The sequence below is a fragment of the Oncorhynchus masou genome, unplaced genomic scaffold (genome assembly GCF_036934945.1).
Source record: "Oncorhynchus masou masou isolate Uvic2021 unplaced genomic scaffold, UVic_Omas_1.1 unplaced_scaffold_6363, whole genome shotgun sequence".
NCBI classification, from domain to species: domain Eukaryota; kingdom Metazoa; phylum Chordata; class Actinopteri; order Salmoniformes; family Salmonidae; genus Oncorhynchus; species Oncorhynchus masou.
Window position 1 is genome coordinate 1 of NW_027012794.1, and position 14,957 is coordinate 14,957.

At 46.6% G+C, this 14,957-nt stretch overlaps 1 protein-coding gene and 1 pseudogene across 1 annotated transcript; one reads left to right on the forward strand and one right to left on the reverse strand.

Moving 5' to 3' along the window:
- Nucleotides 1-1,864: 1,864 nt before the first annotated feature.
- On the reverse strand, nt 1,865-5,695 carry LOC135536573 (probable 18S rRNA (guanine-N(7))-methyltransferase). Its single transcript, XM_064962866.1, has 10 exons — nt 5,528-5,695; nt 5,247-5,284; nt 4,962-5,045; nt 4,749-4,864; nt 4,014-4,110; nt 3,737-3,833; nt 3,129-3,179; nt 2,780-2,865; nt 2,269-2,314; nt 1,865-1,945 (listed from the first exon to the last, which is right to left on the reverse strand). Exons 1-10 carry the CDS (start codon nt 5,573-5,575, stop codon nt 1,880-1,882), a joined length of 729 nt encoding a protein of 242 aa, XP_064818938.1. The 5' UTR covers nt 5,576-5,695; the 3' UTR covers nt 1,865-1,879.
- A 291-nt stretch (nt 5,696-5,986) lies between these two features.
- LOC135536572 (uncharacterized) lies at nt 5,987-7,331 on the forward strand (annotated as a pseudogene).
- The last annotated feature ends 7,626 nt before the right edge of the window (nt 7,332-14,957 follow it).

Sequence of the window (14,957 nt, forward strand, 5' to 3'; positions counted from 1 at the left end):
TAGCTATATCAATCAATCCCTATACCAGTCTGCTGTTCCCACATGCTTCAAGAGGGCCACCATTGTTCCTGTTCCCAAGAAAGCTAAGGTAACTGAGCTAAACGACTACCGCCCCCCGTAGCACTCACTTCCGTCATCATGAAGTGCTTTGAGAGACTAGTCAAGGACCATATCACCTCCACCCTACCTGACACCCTAGACCCACTCCAATTTGCTTACCGCCCAAATAGGTCCACAGACGATGCAATCTCAACCACACTGCACACTGCCCTAACCCATCTGGACAAGAGGAATACCTATGTGAGAATGCTGTTCATCGACTACAGCTCGGCATTCAACACCATAGTACCCTCCAAGCTCGTCATCAAGCTCGAGACCCTGGGTCTCGACCCCGCCCCTGTGCAACTGGGTACTGGACTTCCTGACGGGCCGCCCCCAGGTGGTGAGGGTAGGTAACATCATCTCCTCCCCGCTGATCCTCAACACTGGGGGCCCCACAAGGGTGCGTTCTGAGCCCTCTCCTGTACTCCCTGTTCACCCACGACTGCGTGGCCATGCACGCTCCAACTCAATCATCAAGTTTGCGGACGACACAACAGTGGTAGGCTTGATTACCAACAACGACGAGACGGCCTACAGGGAGGAGGTGAGGGCCCTCGGAGTATGGTGTCAGGAAAATAACCTCACACTAACGTCAACAAAACTAAGGAGATGATTGTGGACTTCAGGAAACAGCAGAGGGAACACCCCCATATCCACATCGATGGAACAGTAGTGGAGAGAGTAGCAAGTTTTAAGTTCCTCGGCATACACATCACAGACAAACTGAATTGGTCCACTCACACAGACAGCATCGTGAAGAAGGCGCAGCAGCGCCTCTTCAACCTCAAGAGGCTGAAGAAATTCGGCTTGTCACCAAAAGCACTCACAAACTTCTACAGATGCACAATCGAGAGCATCCTGGCGGGCTGTATCACCGCCTGGTACGGCAACTGCTCCGCCCTCAACCGTAAGGCTCTCCAGAGGGTAGTGAGGTCTGCATAACGCATCACCGGGGCAAACTACCTACCTCCAGGACACCTACACCACCCGATGTTACAGGAAGGCCATAAAGATCATCAAGGACATCAACCACCCGAGCCACTGCCTGTTCACCCCGCTATCATCCAGAAGGCGAGGTCCCAGTACAGGTGCATCAAAGCTGGGACCGAGAGACTGAAAAACAGCTTCTATCTCAAGGCCATCAGACTGTTAAACAGCCACCACTAACATTGAGTGGCTGCTGCCAACACACTGACACTGACTCAACTCCAGCCACTTTAATAATGGGAATTGATGGGAAATGATGTAAATATATCACTAGCCACTTTAAACAATGCTACCTTATATAATGTTACTTACCCTACATTAAGATCATCAAAGGTATGTTAATATTTATAATGCTATTTCTGACTAATGTTGACTACACAACATGGCGGATATTTCTTTGGTCTCTGAGCGCCGTACTCAGATTATTGCATGGTATTATTTTTTTTAAAGAAAAAAAAGCATCTGACACAGCGGTTGCATTAAGTGTCTTACCCAGTCGAGACACAGAAAAGCTATTTGGACGAGCAAGTGGAGACACCTCAGGCTGAGTTTCCCCATATCTCCATCTGCTACATCACGTGATGTCAGAGGGCTGAAAAGCTGCCCGGGCAGTAACTGTAAACAGGCAGGAAGACAGCCCTCTGTCTCTCTGGGAGATGAGCCTGGCCTAACGACAAGACCTGTCCAAATGCCATCTACCCAACTATGTTAATGCATAGATTAAAGAGGCTTCTCATTAGCATAAATGGTGGTAAACTACAACACTTCTAAAGCTGAGGATGTTATTTCTTTACCTCTGTCCTGTGAATTGGACTTGATTTGGGACGTCCCTGTCCACTGTCTCTGACACTAGCCCCTGAAACACAGGGACCACAAAACCATCAGCGTTCAGCATTCAAGACAACAGTCTCTACAAATTAACCCTTATTCTTTTCCATAAGGCAGGGTAGCCTAGTGGTTAGAGCGTTGGACTAGTAACCGAAAGGTTGCAAGTTCGAATCCCCGAGCTGACAAGGTACAAATCTGTCGTTCTGCCCCTGAACAGGCAGTTAAACCCACTGTTCCTTGGCCGTCATTGAAAATAAGAATTTGTTCTTAACTGACTAGCCTAGTAAAATAAAAGGTCAAATTTTAAAAAGACAACAGTCTCTACAAATGAACCCTTGTTCTCTTCCTCACCTTGGGAAGGGTTCCTGAAAACCCAGCGAACAGACAAAGGAAGAACCTGACGGGGGGAAGAAGAAAGAGAAGAATGTCAGTTTTAGTCTCTTATCCAGAGCGACTTACAGTTAAGAGCATTCATCTTAAAGTAACTAGGTGGGGACAACCACGTATCACAGTCATAGTAAGTAAAACCATCCCTCAATAAAGTAGTTCCCTAGCAGTCGGTAGTGTGAGTGTTCGTGCCAGAAAGACATGGGTTTGTGTGCGTGTTTCTAGTTTGACCACCAACTGATGACCATAGAAATAGAGTCTGACATCATTGACTCATTATGACATATTTATGCCATCATTGACTCACTATGACATTATGCCATCATTGACACCATTATGCCATCACTATCTCATTATGACATCACTATTTCATTATGACATCACTGACTTAACAGGAGAGGCCCATTCTATTGGTTAAATTTCTAATGGTGACTACCAAACCAAGTTGGGCCGCTGGGCGGGCGGTGAGACTCACTTTTTGGCCTTGGTGCTGTTAGGATAGTCCACCACCATGCCTCCACTGAAACCTGCCTTCATGGCCTGGGATGTAATCAGTTCCAGCTGCACACAGTCAAGTCTATTATTCATATGCACAGCACAGACATGGCGTACACTGAAACGCTGGCTGGCAGGTTCACCTCTCAATATTAACAAGAGTAAAATATTAAAGTAACAAAGGTGTCATAAAATGGAACATTTAGTATGAATGTTCATAGAAGGAAGACCGTCAACAACAGTACACAGATGAGAAGAGCGACTACAGGTCAGGAGTGGCATGTTTCTGTGGAGACTAACTTTAATAAACTATTTTCATATCACTGTACCTGCTCAGAGTTCTCTGGGTAAAGCTGAAACACTGCACGGGCTCCTCTCGACTAAAAAGATACGGGACAATAACACAAGTAGTTAGATTGGACAGAGGTCACGAGGGATCTCACCAGGGAGGAGTTAGATTGGTAGGGATCTCACCAGGGAGGAGTTAGATTGGACCGAGGTCACTAGGGATCTCACCAGGGAGGAGTTAGATTGGACAGAGGTCACGAGGGATCTCACCAGGGAGGAGTTAGATTGGACAGAGGTCACTAGGGATCTCACCAGGGAGGAGTTAGATTGGACCGAGGTCACGAGGGATCTCACCAGGGAGGAGGAGTTAGATTGGACCGAGGTCACGAGGGATCTCACCAGGGAGGAGGAGTTAGATTGGACAGAGGTCCCTAGGGATCTCACCAGGGAGGAGTTAGATTGGACCGAGGTCACTAGGGATCTCACCAGGGAGGAGTTAGATTGGACAGAAGTCCCTAGGGATCTCACCAGGGAGGAGGAGTTAGATTGGACAGAGGTCCCTAGGGATCTCACCAGGGAGGAGTTAGATTGGACCGAGGTCACTAGGGATCTCACCAGGGAGGAGTAGTTAGATTGGTAGGGATCTCACCAGGGAGGAGTAGAGTGTACTGAAGAAGGTGTAGAGCCTCTTGGGGGGGCTGTGAGTCTTTTTGTCAGCATTGCAGAGCCACTGGAGAGCAGAAATACTGAGGGATGAGACAAAGAGAGGTAGGGGAGGACACAGACACAGGTGATAGGTAGAAAGAGAAGGATGGAGACAGTCAGAAAGAGACATTACTAACTCAGTCTTGACAAGTCCATCAATAGTATTTTCTCAGTAGAGAACTCAGGTCTCTCTTACAGGACAGGAAGGACAAGCTCTTTACCTGATGCAGCCATCAAAGGTCCCAGGCCTGAAGGGCAATCCCTCCCCCATATCCCCCAACACAAGGTCTCCCTCCACCTCCCGATCCAGCGCTACATCTAGAGACAAGGACACAGCACTGGTCAACGGCGGAGCACAACAAACAAATATTGACTGCTATATTTCCGGTTGCTGATCCATCTCTAAATATACATGCAATATTTTTGCTCCAGGAATGACACCAATGGCCGTGTTGACGCCCACTCAACCATACGTGGCCGTGTTGACGCCCACTCAACCATACGTGGCCGTGTTGACGCCCACTCAACCATACGTGGCCGTGTTGACGCCCACTCAACCATACGTGGCCGTGTTGACGCCCACTCAACCATACGTGGCCGTGTTGACGCCCACTCAGCCATACGTGCCGTGTTGACGCCCACTCAACCATACGTGGCCGTGTTGACGCCCACTCAACCATACGTGGCCGTGTTGACGCCCACTCAACCATACGTGGCCGTGTTGACGCCCACTCAACCATACGTGGCCGTGTTGACGCCCACTCAGCCATACGTGGCCGTGTTAACGCCCACTTAACCATACGTGGCCGTGTTGACGCCCACTTAACCATACATGGCCGTGTTGACGCCCACTCAACCATACATGGCCGTGTTGACGCCCACTCAACCATACGTGGCCGTGTTGACGCCCACTTAACCATACGTGGCTGTGTTGACGCCCACTCAACCACACTCACCCAACATGGCTGTGCTGATGTCCACTCCAACCCAGCAATGTCCCTCCTCTGACAGGTAGTCCCCACTTAGCCCGGAGCCACACCTGATGGGACAAGTTATAAAAGACACATTCAGTCTAACGTAGTTTTGATGATGTTTTGTTCTCCTACCCAGACCCATTACATTAATGAGAGCCCTCAGCAGTCCTAGCTTGTACACATACCTACATCGGCAGGAAACAGGGCTGGTCCTCAGGCAGGTTCAGCAGCTCCACAGCTCTCTCAGACATCTGGCTCTGGATCTCAATCATCCGAGAACTGGAAATCAACGAGGAAATTATTGAACAGTTGATTACTTAGCTACCCTTGAATCATATTACATTCTACTGTCTCAAAGAGATTGCATCAAGGACAGCCTCTGGTCGGTATGTAAATGGTAAAAATGCAACGATTTATATTCAAACACAGCGATTCGTATTATGCAGCCCATAGGAGGTCATTGTCAAACCCCGAACTCACTTCTGAGAATATTTCTTGGCCTCCTCTTCGTTATAGAACTGCAGAACGAGTAGAAATCAAAACACAAGAAGTTAAGTGCTGCGTGCAGGTAAACACAAGATGTGTCGCGGAAATGTTGTCCACATAAATGAACTAAACATAACTAGTCACTTGCTAGGTAGGTATTTTGGAACAAATCACTAGCTAACTAACTGAGCAATCGTGTGTTTCCTTAGTTAATGCGGCTAACGTTAGCTAGCTCTCGTCTGTCTTTAAAAAAAGAATGAAAATATCATACTAACAATTTCAGGCGGAGCCATATGCTCGGGTCTTCGACAACTTGAGGCCATGTCTAATTTTGTTTCCTACAAGATATCTAGGAATGATCGATTTAAACCAAAAAACCTTAAACGTTTTTATGATGTCTGGCTACAGCTGAGGCTCCACATGTGAGTGTGACGTAGTATTTCAGCGACAAGGAAAGGGGCACGTAATTTAAAGAGACAGCCGCATAGTTGGGGGAAAACAATACAATTAGAAACGACTTCAACAACCAACACGGTCTTTTGAATGAATGCATATCTAAACACAATTTTAAAGCATACGAAAAATTAATTTGCACAAGACCATCACATCAGAGAGGAAGAGGCGATAATTGAGAACGTTCAAACCCCAATTCCTCGTATATTATTGGATGACAGAATACGTTTTGTGACAACATCCTATTTACATATTCTCTCATTGGTCTGCTATACATTTTACCGGATCCCACCCCTGTCTTCTTCGTTTCTGTCATTTCTCCATGGCCGCTGTACCTGCTGCTACGGGAGAATGGCTGAGGTCAGTCGGAGATTGGGGAGCGGAGTTTACAGATTTTCAGCTATCAGAAACGCACCGACTCACTCCATCCCCTGCGCCGAAGATCGACCACACGAAACGATGTCAGTAGCAGCAACCTCTATAATTGGAGCCAGAACCTTTAAAGCCAAGGTAACCGGACAAGGGATTTACGAATGTCACCCGGTGTCAACAAGGGACAGTCAGGCGAGTTCCTGGGAGCCTGAACGTAACAACCTCGAGGAGAATGCACAGGAATGCACGGAGACCGAGCACATTGATCAAATACTTTCTAGGCTAAAACACGAGTACAGACTGGGGTATGGGACATTACTTTGGTCAAGTAGTGATTTGCTTTTATTAGACATTAATGCTAAACCCGCTATCAAATTAGCAACTGTTCAGGATAGTGAGCTCAGACGGTCACCATTGTACCTGTGGCCCAGTGTAAAGCCTCTGTCCCAGGGTAACCTAGTAACAGTGCACAGGATGATGTGTTGGAATAGCCGAGGTGTTGTCATGGCCACCTTACACCCTGAAGTCTTTGGGTCACCTCAGCAGCTCCGAGCATTCAGCACGGTCATGCTGGCAGAGCAGCAGTCAGGCCGGTTTCGACCTCACCCAGAGGTCCTGTACTCCACCAGGACTTACAGCTGGAGGAGCAAAAATAACCAGTCAGACTTCCCGCCTCTTCACAGGAGCAGAACGGCCTACTACGACATCCTCCGAGTGTCCCCAGGCGCCACCCAATCCCAAATAAAAACAGCATATTACAAGCAGTCGTTCATCTACCACCCAGACAAGAACCCCGACAACGAGGAGGCCACCCAGCGTTTCTCTGAGATCACCGAGGCCTATAGCGTGCTGGGGAGCATGGCCCTGAGGAGGAAGTACGACCCGGCATCCTCAGTGGGTCAGACATCCGGGGGCAGGGAGACCCTCGGACCGGGAGGCCACCTCCAGCAACAGAGCCTCTGGCCCACAGCAGTATCAACAACAGCAGAGATCCCGACGGTTCTCCAACGTTGGAGGGAAGGCCATGTTTGACTTTGACGCCTTCTTCCAGGCTCACTATGGAGAGCAGCTGCAGAGGGAGAAGGAGCTGAGGGCCAGAAGGGCCCAGCACCAGCAGAAACAGCAGCAGGATTATAAGCAGTGGAAGCTGGGGAAGATGTTGGAGATTACTGTAGGGGTACTGCTGGCCATGGGAGGAGTCATCTTCTTCAGTATCACCAGGTCCTGAAATAGAAATAAACCTATCTGTCCCTACCTATCTGTTAAGGTTCTGTCTTTGGACAAGTGGTTGCTTGAAGTGTTACACAAGGTTTCAATTTCTCTCTCTTCCCAGGTTATTTTCACAATAAACCGTTGACTTTTATCAAGAATAGCAGACAGTGATGTCGTTAATGGGCCCTACTCTCCACAGTGTCATTATCAGGACTGATACCAGACTTTAGCCTCCTTCCTTTCAACACAAGTGATTATAGCCACACATACATGGCCGAGCTCTTCTCAAAACTCAAATGACAGTTGTTTTATACAGAGATGATTTAGTGAGTTAAGTAGGATCCCCATTAGCTGTTGCACATGCAGCAGCTCCTCTTCCTGGGGTCCACACATTTACATGGACCTTGTAGTGATTTAGCAGACTCTCTTATCCAGAGTGACTCACAGCTACAGCTCCTCTTCCTGGGGTCCACACATTTACATGGACCTTGTAGTGATTTAGCAGACTCTCTTATCCAGAGTGACTTACATTCACCTTAAGATAGCTAGGTGGGACAATGACATGTCACAGGCATAGTAAGTACACGTTTCCTCAATGAAGTGGGGGGGGGGGATTTATTTACAATACTCTGAAGTGGTAGGGTTTCAGGTGCTTTCGGAAGATGGGAAGGGACTCTGCTGTCCTATCATCAGGGGGAAGATGGACAGGGACTTTGCTGTCCTATCATCAGGGGGAAGATGGACAGGGACTCTGCTGTCCTATCATCAGGGGGAAGATGGACATGGACTTTGCTGTCCTATCATCAGGGGGAAGATGGGCAGGGACTCTGCTGTCCTAGCTTCAGGGGGAAGATGGGCAGGGACTCTGCTGTCCTAGCTTCAGGGGGAAGATGGGCAGGGACTCTGCTGTCCTAGCTTCAGGGGGAAGATGGGCAGGGACTCTGCTGTCCTATCATCAGGGGGAAGATGGACAGGGACTCTGCTGTCCTATCATCAGGGGGAAGATGGACAGGGACTTTGCTGTCCTATCGTTACATTTACATTTAAGACATTTAGCAGACGCTCTTATCCAGAGCGACTTACAAATTGATCAGGGGGAAGATGGACAGGGACTCTGCTGTCCTATCATCAGGGAGAAGATGGGCAGGGACTCTGCTGTCCTAGCTTCAGGGGGAAGATGGACAGGGACTCTGCTGTCCTATCATCAGGGGGAAGATGGTTCTACATTGGGTCGCCAGGACAGAGAAGAGCCTGGACTGGGCTACAAAACATAAAATACATGACAGAGTACAGAACATTTACTTTATATACAAGAACAACAAGATGATAATAATACATTGAATATAAAATAGTAAATTATAATGACACAACTGAATTGCGGTTCTTTCTTGAGATCTGGGAGGATGACTTCATCCCTGTTTCTATTGGTTCAGTCAGATACAGTGACTAGAGGCCTGAGACTCAGCACTGGTTTAGAATACAACACTTGTACAGTTTGGCCAGGGACTACAGTGTTGTAAGGACTGTGGAATATACAGTAGGTCATTTCTATTTCATTTGTTTATTTATTTAACCAGGCAAGTCAGTTAAAAATACATTCTTATTTACATTGACGGCCTACCAAAAGGCCTCTTGTGGCGACGGGGGGCCTGGGATTAAAAATAACAACAAATATAAATACAGGACAACACTTCATAAAGAGACCGAAGACAACAACATAGCAAGGCAGCAACACATGACAACAACATGGTAGCAACACAACATGACGACAACATGGTAGCAACACAACATGACGACAACATGGAAGCAACACAACATGACGACAACATGGTAGCAACACAACATGACGACAACATGGTAGCAACACAACATGACGACGACATGGTAGCAACACACCATGACGACAACATGGTAGCAACACAACATGACGACACAACATGGTAGCAACACAACATGGTAGCAGCACGAAACATGGTACAAACATTATTGGTCACAGACAACAGCACAAAGGGCAATAACGTAGAGACAACAAAACATCACACAAAGCAGCCACAACTGTCAGTAAGAGTGTCCATGATGGAGTCTTTGAGTGAAGAGATGGAGATACGAGCGTCTGCTAAATGACTTAAATGTAATGTAAATGATAATACATGAATGTGTCTTATTTGAGAAAGAATAGGTACTCAATGTGTTTCGGGGAAATGGCTGTTGCTCTTTTCCAACTGTGCCACTTGTCAAATCAACCTTTCTGTCGTTCATCCAGATTTCTGGGTCAACATTAACGTCACAATGTCGATATATTAAAACAATAACTCCATGTTACCTATTGACTTTAGTAGTAGTAGTACTGTAGTCTCTACATCTGTAGTAGTACTGTAGTCTCTACCTCTGTAGTAGTACTGTAGTATCTACCTCTGTAGTAGTACTGTAGTCTCTACCTCTGTAGTCTCTACCTCTGTAGTCTCTACCTCTGTAGTCTCTACCTCTGTAGTAGTACTGTAGTCTCTACCTCTGTAGTAGTACTGTAGTATCTACCTCTGTAGTCTCTACCTCTGTAGTCTCTACCTCTGTAGTAGTACTGTAGTCTCTACCTCTGTAGTAGTACTGTAGTCACTACCTCTGTAGTAGTACTGTAGTCTCTACCTCTGTAGTACTGTAGTCTCTACCTCTGTAGTCTCTACCTCTGTAGTCTCTACCTCTGTAGTCTCTACCTCTGTAGTAGTACTGTAGTCTCTACCTCTGTAGTCTCTACCTCTGTAGTCTCTACCTCTGTAGTCTCTACCTCTGTAGTAGTACTGTAGTCTCTACCTCTGTAGTAGTACTGTAGTCTCTACCTCTGTAGTAGTACTGTAGTCTCTACCTCTGTAGTACTGTAGTATCTACCTCTGTAGTAGTACTGTAGTCTCTACCTCTGTAGTAGTACTGTAGTCTCTACCTCTGTAGTAGTACTGTAGTCTCTACCTCTGTAGTAGTACTGTAGTCTCTACCTCTGTAGTAGTACTGTAGTCTCTACCTCTGTAGTACTGTAGTATCTACCTCTGTAGTCTCTACCTCTGTAGTCTCTACCTCTGTAGTCTCTACCTCTGTAGTAGTACTGTAGTCTCTACCTCTGTAGTAGTACTGTAGTCTCTACCTCTGTAGTACTGTAGTATCTACCTCTGTAGTCTCTACCTCTGTAGTCTCTACCTCTGTAGTAGTACTGTAGTCTCTACCTCTGTAGTAGTACTGTAGTCTCTACCTCTGTAATAGTACTGTAGTCTCTACCTCTGTAGTAGTACTGTAGTCTCTACCTCTGTAATAGTACTGTAGTCTCTACCTCTGTAGTAGTACTGTAGTCTCTACCTCTGTAGTAGTACTGTAGTCTCTACCTCTGTAGTAGTACTGTAGTCTCTACCTGTAGTCTCTACCTCTGTAGTAGTACTGTAGTCTCTACCTGTAGTCTCTACCTCTGTAATAGTACTGTAGTCTCTACCTCTGTAGTAGTACTGTAGTCTCTACCTCTGTAGTAGTACTGTAGTCGCTACCTCTGTAGTAGTACTGTAGTCTCTACCTCTGTAGTAGTACTGTAGTCTCTACCTCTGTAGTAGTACTGTAGTCTCTACCTCTGTAGTAGTACTGTAGTCTCTACCTCTGTAATAGTACTGTAGTCTCTACCTCTGTAGTAGTACTGTAGTCTCTACCTCTGTAATAGTACTGTAGTCTCTACCTCTGTAGTAGTACTGTAGTCTCTACCTCTGTAGTAGTACTGTAGTCTCTAACTCTGTAGTAGTACTGTAGTCTCTACCTCTGTAGTAGTACTGTAGTCTCTACCTCTGTAGTAGTACTGTAGTCTCTACCTCTGTAGTAGTACTGTAGTCTCTACCTCTGTAGTCTCTACCTCTGTAGTAGTACTGTAGTCTCTACCTCTGTAGTAGTACTGTAGTCTCTACCTCTGTAGTCTCTACCTCTGTAGTAGTACTGTAGTCTCTACCTCTGTAGTAGTACTGTAGTCTCTACCTCTGTAGTAGTACTGTAGTCTCTACCTCTGTAGTCTCTACCTCTGTAGTAGTACTGTAGTCTCTACCTCTGTAGTAGTACTGTAGTCTCTACCTCTGTAGTAGTACTGTAGTCTCTACCTCTGTAGTAGTACTGTAGTCTCTACCTCTGTATTAGTACTGTAGTATCTGAAATGTAGAGTAGGCTTCTGATGGGAGGGCGGCTCATATTAACGTCTGGAATGGAGTCAATGGAATGGTATCAACCACATGGAAACCATGGAAACAATGTATTTAATACCATTCCACTCGTTCCGCTCCAGCCATTACCACGCCACCAAACGCCTGTGCTGAAATCCCAGACAAGTGTATGCTGGGATGTTATTACTGTGAGGTGGCAGGTTCCCTAGTGGTTAGAGCATTGGCCCAGTAACCCAAAGGTTGCTGGATCGAATCCCTGAGCTGAAAAGGTTAAAAAATATATTTAAAAAATCTGTCATTTTACCCCTGAACAAGGCAGTTAACCCACTGTTCACCTGAACAAGGCAGTTAACCCACTGTTCCCCTGAACAAGGCAGTTAACCCACTGTTCCCCTGAATACTGAATAAGGCAGTTAACCCACTGTTCCCCTGAACAAGGCAGTTAACCCACTGTTCCCCTGAACAAGGCAGTTAACCCACTGTTCCCCTGAACAAGGCAGTTAACCCACTGTTCCCCTGAACAAGGCAGTTAACCCACTGTTCCCCTGAACAAGGCAGTTAACCCACTGTTCCCCTGAACAAGGCAGTTAACCCACTGTTCCCCTGAACAAGGCAGTTAACCCACTGTTCCCCTGAACAAAGCAGTTTAACCCACTGTTCCCCTGAACAAGGCAGTAAACCCACTGTTCCCCTGAACAAGGCAGTTAACCCACTGTTCCCCTGAACAAGGTAGTTAACCCGCTGTTCCCCTGAACAAGGCAGTTAACCCACTGTTCCCCTGAACAAGGCAGTTAACCCACTGTTCCCCTGAACAAAGCAGTTTAACCCACTGTTCCCCTGAACAAGGCAGTTAACCCACTGTTCCCATGAACAAGGCAGTTAACCCACTGTTCCCCTGAACAAGGCAGTTAACCCACTGTTCCCCTGAACAAGGCAGTTAACCCACTGTTCCCCTGAACAAGGCAGTTAACCCACTGTTCACCTGAACAAGGCAGTTAACCCACTGTTCCCCTGAACAAGGCAGTTAACCCACTGTTCCCCTGAACAAGGCAGTTAACCCACTGTTCCCCTGAACAAAGCAGTTTAACCCACTGTTCCCCTGAACAAGGCAGTTAACCCACTGTTCCCCTGAACAAGGCAGTTAACCCGCTGTTCCCCTGAACAAGGCAGTTAACCCGCTGTTCCCCTGAACAAGGCAGTTAACCCACTGTTCCCCTGAACAAGGCAGTTAACCCACTGTTCCCCTGAACAAGGCAGTTAACCCACTGTTCCCCTGAACAAAGCAGTTTAACCCACTGTTCCCCTGAACAAGGCAGTTAACCCACTGTTCCCCTGAACAAGGCAGTTAACCCACTGTTCCACTGAACAAGGCAGTTAACCCACTGTTCCCCTGAACAAGGCAGTTAACCCACTGTTCCCCTGTAGGCCGTCATTGTAAATAAGAATTCGTTTTTGCCTGGTTAAATAAAAGGGAAATACAATAGGCCTAGAAGACCAGTCAATAAGCATATATTTTGTCCACTAGAGGGCTCTGTTCTCCATCAGTTAAAAAACAATCCTTTTCTCATGGACGTTTTACTGAGTCGTGTTCAAATCCAAAATGTTGTGTTGTGATATAAGGCATTGGTGCTAGATCAAATGTCCCGTGGGTTACTTAGAAACAGAAGACATGACAGGGCCGTTGTCACAGTTTGCTCACATGTTTTATTCACAGAAATATATAAAATATAATATATAAAAGGACTATGTGAAGTACATCACTTTGTACAAAATTTCACAGACTCTTCCAAGACTCAGCCGGACAACAGAAATCACCAGCATGAAGAGGAAACCAGTCCGTCACTTAGCCTCTGACATGCGAACAAGTCTGCTGTGACTCACCGGTGACACCGAGAACAACGGAGAATGACGTCAAAGTTAAACTCGACAGGAAACAGTCACGTACAACGGGCTGAGGAATACTCTTGAAAAATACGATTTGAATTGTTACCTGCTGTCAGTTGGATTATAGGGAAACGGGCGGCGTCGCCATAACGACCACGCTAGACAGGAAGTACAGCATTTTCTAATCACAAAATGCTATTTCAATAACAACCTATTGTCGATTCAGCCTTCGGGGGGGGGGGGGGGGAACTACCCCCGACCATCTGCACAGTTCTAGGTCCCTCCCACTAGAGTTCACCAGCAGGCCGCACACACAACAAGGAAGCGGTGCCATTACGTAGTACCAAGTCCCCCAAACTACGGTCGTCAAGTCCCCCAAACTACGGTCGTCAAGTCCCCCAAACTACGTTCATCAAGTCCCCCAACTATGTTCATCAAGTCCCCCAAACTATGTTCGTCAAGTCCCCCAAACTACGTTCATCAAGTCCCCCAAACTATGTTCATCAAGTCCCCCAAACTATGTTCGTCAAGTCCCCCAAACTACGTTCATCAAGTCCCCCAACTATGTTCATCAAGTCCCCCAAACTATGTTCGTCAAGTCCCCCAAACTACGTTCATCAAGTCCCCCAACTATGTTCATCAAGTCCCCCAAACTATGTTCGTCAAGTCCCCCAAACTATGTTCATCAAGTCCCCCAAACTATGTTCATCAAGTCCCCCAAACTATGTTCGTCAAGTCCCCCAAACTATGTTCGTCAAGTCCCCCAAACTATGTTCACCAAGTCCCCCAAACTATGTTCACCAAGTCCCCCAAACTATGTTCATCAAGTCCCCCAAACTATGTTCATCAAGTCCCCCAAACTATGTTCATCAAGTCCCCCAAACTATGTTCATTAAGTCCCCCAAACTATGTTCATCAAGTCCCCCAAACTATGTTCATCAAGTCCCCTAAACTATGTTCGTCAAGTCCCCCAAACTATGTTCACCAAGTCCCCCAAACTATGTTCACCAAGTCCCCCAAACTATGTTCACCAAGTCCCCCAAACTATGTTCACCAAGTCCCCCAAACTATGTTCATCAAGTCCCCCAAACTATGTTCATCACGTCCCCCAAACTATGTTCACCAAGTCCCCCAAACTATGTTCGTCAAGTCCCCCAAACTATGTTCGTCAAGTCCCCTAAACTATGTTTGTCAAGTCCCCCAAACTATGTTTGTCAAGTCCCCCAAACTACCTTCATCAAGTCCCCCAAACTACAGTCGTCAAGTCCTCCTGTTTCTGGTTGTTTTCCTGTATTCTAATTCCACAATCAAGTTCTTGAGAATGTTCCAAACCAACTGTAAAATGAGTGAAGTCTTCAGGGGTCTGGAACTTTGGACAGACAACCGTCTCACAAAGAGGAAGTCCGGGGACCAGGTTCAGGAAACACAACTGTAGCACATCAAACATCACAAACATCCATCTTCAGGCTGAACATCACATCAGATATTAGTCAAACCTAGAACAACCCTCCCTCCCCTCAGGTTCTGTTGTTTTCATACTGTAGCTTACAACTATAACTGCCATAGATGTTTATATCACCATCGCTTGGCTCTCAGGCGGTTAGTAGTA